At 54.2% G+C, this 10,467-nt stretch overlaps 1 protein-coding gene across 1 annotated transcript; it reads left to right on the forward strand.

The window, feature by feature from the left end:
• SBSN (suprabasin) lies at positions 1 to 4,102 on the forward strand. The gene is made up of 4 exons (XM_008712105.2): positions 1 to 1,432; positions 2,886 to 2,951; positions 3,058 to 3,102; positions 3,984 to 4,102. The coding sequence occupies exons 1-4, from the start codon at positions 2 to 4 to the stop codon at positions 4,005 to 4,007; spliced, it is 1,566 nt and encodes a 521-aa protein (XP_008710327.1). The 5' UTR covers position 1; the 3' UTR covers positions 4,008 to 4,102.
• The last annotated feature ends 6,365 nt before the right edge of the window (positions 4,103 to 10,467 follow it).

Consider the following 10,467-nt stretch of genomic DNA (forward strand, 5'->3'; position numbering starts at 1 on the left):
CATGCACCTTGCCAGTTTGGTCAGCTCCTGCTCCCTCCTACTGCTACTGGGGACCCTTCCTGGATGGGCAGCCAATGATGACCCCATTGAGAAGGTCATTGAAGGAATCAACCGAGGGCTGAGCAATGCAGAGAGAGAGGTGGGCAAGGCCCTGGAAGGCATCAATAATGGAATCACTCACGCTGGAAGGGAAGTGGAGAAAGTTTTTAATGGACTTAGCCACATGGGGAGCCAGGCCGGCAAGGAACTGGACAAAGGCGTCCAGGGGCTCAACAGCGGCTTGGACAAGGTAGCCCATGGGATCAACAATGGCATCGGACAAGCAGGAAAGGAGGCAGAGAAGTTTGCCCATGGGGTCAACAACGCTGCTGGACAGGTTGGGAAGGAGGCAGACAAAGTGATTCAGGGGGTCCATCATGGGGTCAACCAGGCGGGAAGTGAGGCAGGGAGGTTTGGCCAGGGGGTCCATCATGGAGTTAACCAAGCTGGGAAGGAGGCGGAGAAATTTGGTCAAGGGGTCCATCATGGGGTTAACCAGGCTGGGAAGGAGGCAGAGAAGTTTGGTCAGGGGGTCCACCATGGGGTTAACCAGGCTGGGAAGGAGGCGGAGAAGTTTGGTCAGGGGGTCCATCATGGGGTTAACCAAGCTGGGAAGGAGGTGGAGAAGTTTGGTCAGGGGGTCCATCATGGGGTTAACCAGGCTGGGAAGGAGGCGGAGAAGTTTGGTCAAGGGGTCCACCATGGGGTTAACCAGGCTGGGAAGGAGGCAGAGAAGTTTGGTCAGGGGGTCCACCATGGGGTTAACCAGGCTGGGAAGGAGGCAGAGAAGTTTGGTCAGGGGGTCCACCATGGAGTTAACCAGGCAGGGAAGGAGGCAGAGAAGTTTGGTCAAGGGGTCCATCATGGGGTTAACCAAGCTGGGAACGAAGCAGAGAAGTTTGGTCAAGGGGTCCACCATGGGGTTAACCAGGCTGGGAAGGAGGCAGAGAAGTTTGGTCAGGGGGTCCACCATGGAGTTAACCAGGCTGGGAAGGAGGTGGAGAAGTTTGGCCATGATGTTCATTATGCTGCAGGGCAGGCTGGGAAAGAGGGAGACAAAATAGTCCAAGGGGTCCATCCTGGGGTCAACCAGGCTGGGAAGGAGGTGGAGCACTTTGGCCAGGGAGTTCACCATGCTGTTGAACAGGCTGGAAAGGAGGCAGACAAAGTGGTCCAAGGGGTCCACGATGGGGTCAACCAGGCCGGGAAGGAGGCAGAGAAATTTGGCCAAGGGGTCAACCACGCTGCTGGCCAGGCTGGAAAGGAAGCGGAGAAACTTGGCCAAGGTGTCCACCATGCTGCTGGCCAGGCCGGGAAGGAGGTGGACAGGTTGCCGCAGAATGTTCATAATGGGGTCAACCAAGCCGGCAAGGAGGCCAACCAGCTGCTGAATGTAGGTGAACAGGGGTGGGGAAATGGGAAGAAGGGGCTGGGGGAGGGAGAGGTTAAGCCCTTGGGATATTTGGGTAGTCCATGTAGCCTTTGTTCAGTGAAAGAAGCTTGGGGAGCTCTATGACCATGTTCCCTTTCCTCCTCTCCATCTCCTTACAAAGGAGCTGGTGCTCAGCTGGTGAGATGGATCAAACTATCTTGCCCACAAAGCCCTAGATCAGACAGAGAGAGCCTTCACACTTAAGGGAGCTGCTCTGCTCGTTGAGGAGGTGTAAAGAGAGGAACATGAAGCCTCTCCTGGGGAACAGGAAACAATTACTGAGTCAAGATCTTGTGCAGTGCAAACAGAGTGAGTGTTGAGAAAACCCAGAGCATCAGAGTAAGCATGAGGAATGGCTTTGGGAGATAAGCCCTGTTCTGTTTAATTTTCGTAACAAGCCTCTGAGGTAGTCAGGGTGAGGATGCTGACTCTCTGATTCTCAGATAAGGAGATAGAGGCCCAGTGAAGTTTTAAGGGGATTTGTCAAGGTCAGGTGGCTGGTGCGCAGGTCTGGTGAATCACAGGTCAGGGTTCTTTTTCTTCCCCCACACTGTCCCTTTTGGGGGAGGTCTCCTGGAGGACTTCTGTAGAGGAAACATTTCTGTAGAGGGAACAAATACTGGAGGACAGGCGGAGACAAGGGGTGCCATTCACAGCGGACCAGGCACCAAGGAGGGGGACTAGGAGAAGGCTGACCCGTGCCTGCCTCAGTTCCCTACGCTCCAATCTCCATGAGGTGTCTTTGGGACACCATCTTGAGGACTGGCTCAGACCTGGAAACCGAGAGCCACCTGGGCCACAGGCAGGGACCAGGGATGGGTGGGTGGGAAGGAAGGGACTCTGCAGAAAGTGTGCACAGTAGAGGAATGGGCTCTGAGGCAGAGGGCAGTCTTCACTGCGAAGAAGTCAGGAGGGGGAGGTTTGTTATGGGATTCAGAGCTGGCCACGGCAGCAGCAGAGGCATGGCTGAGTATCTGGGGGGTAAAATGAGGACAGGGATCAACCGAAGTTAGGGACCAGGCCAGAGGGTGTAGAGCAGGGGTAGAGCTGAGATCAGGCTGAGGTTAAACTACGGTCCTAGGATTTGCGTGGGTTCTCTGGGTTCCCTTTCCAGTTTCCAGTCAGGCCCTTCTCAGTGACTAAGGGAATTTCACTCACTGAAATAAAAGGGAATTGGGGGAAGACTAGTCAGTAGGGGCAGGCATCCTTCCAGGCTTTTCTTCCCATCTCACAGAATTCCCACAGCGACATGGGCTTTGGGTTTTCTTTCTGGATAATGAGGGTGTAGGAGGTTAGCCTCTGCCTCCCACCCTGGCTCCAGTCACCCTAGAGGGTGGCAGGTCACTGGGGAAGAGGAACTTGGGAGACCCTCAGGGCTGAGGAGTTGTAATGACAGTCTGGGCTTGGTCCGCAGGGCACTCATCCAGGCGTTTCCACCGGCCAGCACGGAGGGGGCGCAACCACAACATTGACATCTGGAGTAAGTCTCCCAAGCACAGCAATGCCTGGGTGGGGGGTGGGGGGGCCCTCCTAGGATGGCGGTGGGGCGGATGCTGGTGACCAACCCTCTTGTCCTTGAATTCCAGGCCTCGGTCAACAAGCCCTTCATCAGCTTTCCAGCTCTGTGGAAGGTGAGTGCCCAGGAGGTTTCAACTTTCTGCTGTCTCTGGAGATAGTCTCACACTCCCTTCCCACGGACAAGCTCATTGTGGACAGACTCTCGGCCTTGCAGAAACCATCCAATCTGTTTCCCAGCTCTGGCCTTCTCTTTCTTCACCTGCTCTTTGTCCCTCATACCCTGCTCTCCTCTTCTGGCTGCTTTCCGTTCCCTTGGAGGCAAACACAAGCTGGCAAAACGACCCCCAGGGGCCAGCGAGGGAGGTGCTGCTGAAACCATCCCCTCCACGTGCTCACTACTGCTCATCATCTTCCCTCCGATTCCCTCCCTACCTCAGTCCACTGGGAGGTCCATGGGCCGCCTTACGGGGCGGTATGCTGGGGGGAGGAAGCCTGAGTCTCTGGGCTCTGTCCTTTCCCTGGCTGACAGGAACCCCCAGTAGAAAGGCTCCTGGGGGACCCTGGTCCCTACTCTGGGCCCAGACCAAAGTCCTAGCTTTGCATTTTTCTCTTTGCATGTAGCACATGGCTGCATGAGCCTGGGGCAAAAGGATGAGGGTGTGAAACAGCCCTGTGGACTGTTCCCGGAACCCAAAGGCACAGCCTTGTTTATTCCTGAGCAATGGGGGTGCCGGGGACCCTCTGAGACAAAACAGATGAGGCTTCTTGGCTCCTCCACAGGCCGCTGTCACCTCTGCCTGGGAGGCCTGGTGCCCTGTTCTCCCTGAATCTAGGAGCCACTTTCCTGAAGACATTCTGCAGAACATAAGCAATTCCTAGGCCCGAGAAGCTAATGTCGATGTCCCCCTCATTTCTCTAGGGGACGTGAAGGCAGAGGTCTTGGTCCCCTCAGGGCTGTGTTCCCTGCATTCATTCCCTCTCTCCTTTCTTCCAGAGCGTCGCCGATATCATTCCCTAAACTGATGCACTGGCCTCGCTCAGCAGACTGACATCCTGTTGTCATACTAGCTGAAATGACCCAGAGGAGCTGGGGGCCGGGGCGGGGGGGCAGAATTCCTGAGTCCCGGGAGCGGGCTGTACTGGGATTTGTGAATAAATATGACACCTTATACTCTCATCATGGTCCACTCTGCTCCCCGAGGAGGGGTGGGCGGGGGGAGGCTTCTCTTTCTCTATTTTACGGAAGGAGCCGCGGACTGATGCACAGGGGGGCCGAGCTGGAGATTTCAGGCAGGTCAGATGTAAGATGTAAGAGGGCGAGAGAGCGCTCACGGGGACAAGCCAGGCTTCGCTAGTGGGCAAAATCCATGCGTGCTCAGCACTAAGGGCAGCATCTGTGCAGAGAAGGCCACCTCAGGCCAGCAGTGGGGGCAGAAGCACCTGCAAAGAGAGTGGCGGGAACCTAGGCGCAGCCCAAGAGGGTAGCATCCTCGTCTGGGGGGTGTGGCACCAAGGGAATAACAATGGTAACTTGTATTTGTTGCACAATGCTGGGCTCCCTGCTGGGTGCTTTCCACGCATGACATCACCGAATCCTCCCAACCGCCCCCCGCCCCCCGCCCCAGTTAGGTAAGAGGTTCCGCTACTGCCCCTTTTTACAGAGAAGCACATGGAGGCTCCTGCAGGTTAAGAAACATGACCAAGTTCACACAGTCAGAAAGTGGAGAAACGACTTCAGAGCTACAAAGCATATTCTGAACGTACAGTCTTTGTTTGGCATCCCATAGTGGGGAATCGTGCAGAGGGGAGAGGACAGAAATGCATGTGGGAGGTCCTTGCATGGGGAGGAGCACCAAAGGCTGAGGGGGGGACGGCACCCTGAGGACAGGAGGGTGGGCCTCTCTACAACGACAGGAATGGGGACACAGAAGGCCCGGTTTTCAGATGCATAATAGCGGCGACTGTTCACTAAGCACTAGCTAGCTTCCAGTACTGTGTGAAGAGCTAAAACCATTTAAGCCTCCCACAACCCAAAGGCAGAAGCCCTCTTGTGATCCCCATTGTATGGATGAGGAAATGGAGGCTCAGAGGGGCCAGGGCACTGGCTGTCCACGCCAGAACCTTACCTTCACAGTTGCCTAAAGAGTCTCTGGAAGGCTTGCCAAGCATTGGCCTGGGTGCTGGGAGATTCCCAGTAGGACCATGTACCTGTGGGCAGTTCCCTTCTAGGGGCCACAGTTTCCATCTATATATGGGGGGAGGGCTACATGCAGGAGAGGACTACAAACATGGCTTCCAGCGCCAAAATTCCATCAATTGTGGGACCAAAAATAAGAGGCCAAAAATTGCCCTTGGGAAATTTACAGGCTTCCAGGGGATACAAGGCGCATAAACAGAATATAAAAACAAATACGAAGCAATATATTGATGAGAACTGCCACCAGAAGGGGGTGGGGTGGGGGCTGCGTGTGTACAATAAAGGTGATGCTCCCAAGACGTTACATTTACTGCATTTTTCCTGATTTGTAGAATACCATCATTTTTATGACTTATGGTCCTTCCCTTCCCCTACAATATTTTAACTTAAAACTATTTCAAATGCACCATAAAGATGAGTTTTATAGTGAATACTGCGTAGCCACCACTTAGAGTCTACCATTAACATTTATTCTCCTTGCTTGATCTCACGTCACGTATCTATCCATCTAGTCATGCACATTTTTGATGCATTTCAAAGTAAATGGCAATTGTCTGTCTCCCGCATTTTAATAAACAGGAAGCATTCATTCATATCACACATTTACTGAGGGTCTGCTCTGTGCTGGAACTCGTTTCATACAAACTGGAGGAGTCCCTTCTGGAAAGGGCATATTCAAGGGAATCCTTCTTTTCTCAAGTAAAAGCTTTCACCGATTTTATTTGTATGCACATTTTCTTGCTGGGTTTACTTGCATGGGGTTCCTGAAAGTGCCAAAGAGATATGGGATAATCCTCCGTGTGTTGGGGGTTGTCAATCTTGGGAGGCTTTTGGAAAAGAACTTTTTCAAGGGTAAAAGAGGCATGGCTCACTCCTGCCTCGGGGTCTGGTGTGCCCCTCCCTCTGCTAGGAATAGTCTCCCTGTCCCTCTTGTCCCCTGCGCAGGCCCCTCCTTACCCTGCAGGTGGCAGCTACCTTGACCACACCACCCAAACGAAGGGCCGCCTTTGCTATTCTCTGTCCTGGCACGCTGATCTTTTTCTTCACAGTGCTTATGACAACGTGTAATTATGTATTTACTCATTTAATGTCCATTTTCCCCCTAGACTAACATATTCAAGAGGAGAGGCCAAGGCCAGGCACAGATGGCTGGCCACTAACAAAGGGGAGGCTACTGCCTTGAGCAGACTTGGTTTCCCCTTCGACCATGGACTAAGAGGGAGCAGGAAGCAGGTACCTGAGACAGACAGGTGGAGGCAGGCTAGGGGTGAGGAGAGGAAAGGCCAGTTTGTGCAGAAGTGGAAGAACAGGGAGGGGAGTTCGGGCGGGACCCCTGCAGTCCTCTTTTATTGGGTGCTGACTACGTCTGTGCTGAGCACTTACAGACATCATTCATTCCATCCTCCTGAGCTCCCGTGAGGCAGGCACCATGACGGTCCTCCTCCCAGACTGAGGCCGCCCAGCTAGTGAGTGGTGATGGCCCAGCTCCTCCTGGTCACGAGCACTTCTGTGCTGCCGGTCTCTGCTGGCGAGGTGGCCTGCTTCCCTGGGACCCTCTGGGAGGGGAAGGGAGCTACCTCAAAATAAGTCCTCTTTAAACTTCAGTTTCAGCCTTCAGGAGGTGCGTGCGTGCCTGTGTAGGGGTCTCACAATTAAACTGCCAAGAAAATACTCCAACATCAGCAGGCCCATCACTAGCAAGAACACACAGTGCGTGCACAGGAGTGCCAGGCGCTGTTCTGAGCACCCCGCCAGGATTCCCTCATTTCCCCCTCGCACTCCTGCCTCCGCCGGACAAGGGAACTATGCACAGGTGGGCTGATCACAGCTAGTAAGGGGAGGAGTTAGGGTTTGAAGCGAGGCTCCAGGAGAGGAGCACAGATGCCAGCCGGAGGCTCAGGATACCACAGAGGGAGCAGAGACACCACCCTAAGCCTCATCTCCTCTCTCTTCTTGAGTCCAGCCTCTGTCCTCCCCCCTGAAGCCTCCTCCCTGGTCTCCGTACCCACCTCCTCCCCCCCAGCCTGCTCCTCAGAGGGACCCTGTTAACACTGAGTCCTCAAGACCACAGCCCTCCTCAGTCAAAACCCTCCACTGGTTCTACTTCATTCAGAAAAAGAATCAGAGTCCTCACAATGGTCCCAAGTCCCCCTGTATGGGCCGGTTTCTCTTTCGATTTCCCCTCCCTGCTCCAGCCACAATGGTCCACAAATAGAGTAAGTAGTTTCCTGCCCCAGGGCCTTTGCACTGCTGTCCTTCCACTTGGGATACTCTATCCCCAGACATCCTCATGGCTCACTGTCTCACTTCCTTTGGGTTTCAGTTCATAGGTCACATCTCAAAGAGCCTTTCCTGATTACCCGATTTAAAATACTCTGCCTTCTCTAGTCCCTCACCTCACTGTATTTTTCTTCATTAGTGCTCACCACCTGATATGTTTATTGTCCAACCTCCTCACAATGAGTGTGAGCTCCCTAAGGAGAGAGATGTCGATGATCTTCTTCCACGCTGCACCCCCCTGCCTAGAACAGGTGTGACATACAGCAGGTACTCAATAAGTACTTATGGAATGAATGAAGTAGTGGCTTAGAAAAGCGGAGGGTCTTAGACATGAGGTCGGGCAGATTTGTGGACGCCATTAGGTACAAGAACAAAAGACGCATGGGGATGCAGGAGAAAAAGCTGTTTGGAGTCAGACAGACCTGGGTCATATTCGGACACCACCATTTTACCACCATCTTTTAAAATACACTATTATGTGTGTGTTTACCAGCCCTGGGCCTTAGTTACCTCACCTGTAAAATGGGAATGTGTACTCCCCCCGCCCTGGGGTTGTCGTAAGGATTAAATGAGATCATGCATGTGGAAGCGCTTAGCCTTCTGTTTGGTTCACAACAGGTATTTCATAAATGTGCCTGCAGACCACGTGAGGTGACTCTCAGGTCCAGAGATGTCTGAGGGTACTTTTCCCCAGAAGACAGAACATGGGAGTGGATGGGAGCATCCAGCTGGTTCAGGAACATGGCTTTGAATAAGTCTGAATCACACAGTGAGAGCCATGCCCTTTTCTCAATTTTCTCTAAAGCTCTCTGATTATGTCAGAGAAGAAGACTCAATTTCTGTGCTCCTGTACCTCGAATACCCCCCTCATACTTGCCAATCTCCTTTTTTTAAACACAGGAGCCACAGCCAGCCATCATGTAACACCGTTGTGTGCTTCTCACTATGTTTTCTGGTACTTTCTATTTGTGGGCAAGTGATCCTGGCTTTCCACTTAGAGTAGCAACATAAAATATACTTAAAAAAGTAAGCTGGCTTAAAGAAAAATATCAGTAGCAGAGATGGGCCAAGGGGCAGATACACAGCACGGTGAAGGCGGTGTCCCGGGAGGGAAGTGCGGGAAGGAGTGTCCAAGGCAGGGAGCACCCTATCTCCAGCCCCACGGCCCTGCCCTTGGAAGCGGGAGCAGCCGGCTCAGGGGCTGAGGTGGCCATCAGCAACCTGGAGGCCTCAGATTTGCTCCTGCCCCCTGCCCTCCATAAGGCCCCAGGGCAAAACCACCACCAATTCCATCCGGAGAAGAATGAAGGTTTTGACAAGCAAGGGGAGATTTGAGACAGATGACGACAGAATGTGCTGGGAGCAGGGTTTAGGAGTGGGGCAGGCCTGGGCTTGGCTTTGGCTCTACCACACACCACCATTCCGCTCTGAGCCCCAGGTTCTGTGTCTCGAAACGGGATAATAGTAAGACTATCTCCCAGGGCTGTGTGAACCTTCAAGCGCTTACTCCGGCACCGGGCACGCAGAACCGTGGATAGACTGGAGCTGCAATGACAATTACCATGATGATTACCACTACCACCATTACCACTATCGTTAGAGAGAGAATAACAGGGAGGTAGGAGGCACCCGGGACAGACAGGGATTGTGTTTACGTGGTGAGAGCTGTTGGATATTACAAGTTGGGGTGCGGGTGTTGGGGTGGAGAGAGACTGACTGAGAGACATTGAGAAAGGCGGATGGAAACCGGCCCCTCCTAACTTGGCAATGAGTTCCAGTGATACAAGGCCGGAGACAAGTGGGAGGCCCCGGGGCCCTGGGAGCAGAGAAGCGGCTGGGTGCTGGACAGGGGTGAGACGGGGAAGATGCCTGAGCTCTGTATTCTGAGCTGGGATGGGAGAGGGCCATGCTGCTGACTGAGGGCCCTGGCAGGGGTGGGGTGGGGGGCTCATGCTGACCCCTCCTTCCCTGCCGGTGAGGCCAGGCCCTGGGGAGACTGGGGGGTGGGTGGGGCGAGCAGCAGTCTCAGTCGTCTCAGGAGGCTCTGAGCTCACACACGTGCCCCTGTGGGCCAGGTAAACAGGATGGGTGCCTGGGTCAGCTGCTCCCTCCCACTCATCCCCTGAGGGTGGCTGGCCCGCCCAGTTCCCTGCTCCGCACCCAGCTTTCCCAGCCAAAACCAGCCCAAATGCTGAGACGCCCTGATGACCCGTCTTGGGCCGGACACTTCCTTCCTCGGTACCTGGGGTCCCCACTGAGGCAGTCTCACAGCTCCCAGACTCTCTTTGGGCCGGAAGGCATGGAAGTCACCTTTAGGTGGTAGTATGGGAGGGAAGAGAGATGGGAGAGAAAAAGGCCACCAAAACTGAGAGAGTAAGGCCAAGAAAGGGCAGCTGCCTCTCACTCTGGTGCCCCTGACCCAGGCTGGCTTACATCTCAGGTGGGTCCCGCCCCACTGGGTTCCCTACGTTTGTCTCCTGGTTGGGTCCCGCCTGTGGATCCTTTCTCCTGAGTCCTCTCCACCACCACCACCTCTAAGAGATACCAACCACCTATCTCCTCAGATGCCCCCATCCCCACCCTGCGCCCCAAATTCCTGGGGTTGGGAAATCGGAACACTTTTGCACCTGCCTCATCCCATCTCTTCCTCCCTCTCTGATGCTCGGGCTCCCTCTCTGTTTCAACACAGACTCTCAGACTCACAATTACAGCTCATTACCCTATCGGTGGCTGGCCCTGAGTCACGAGGGAGGGACTCTGGGATACCCAGCCCTGTCACCTTCTCCCAGGCCACAGTATAAGGAGTAGCGGCAGGGAGGAGGACTCTGGGAAGGCAGGGGAGTCTGGGAAAGGAGAGAGAAGGCTGTGGACTTAGAGGGACGGAGAGTAAGTCAGGAGAAAGCGCACAAAAGAGGGCACACACAGACACGGAGGGGGAGGAAGGGCAAAGAGAAGAAAACTCGGGTGGGAAGAAGACAGGAGGGAGAGGAGTGAGGGAGAG

This window comes from Ursus maritimus, unplaced genomic scaffold (assembly GCF_017311325.1).
Source record: "Ursus maritimus isolate PB19 unplaced genomic scaffold, ASM1731132v1 scaffold_19, whole genome shotgun sequence".
Lineage (NCBI taxonomy): Eukaryota > Metazoa > Chordata > Mammalia > Carnivora > Ursidae > Ursus > Ursus maritimus.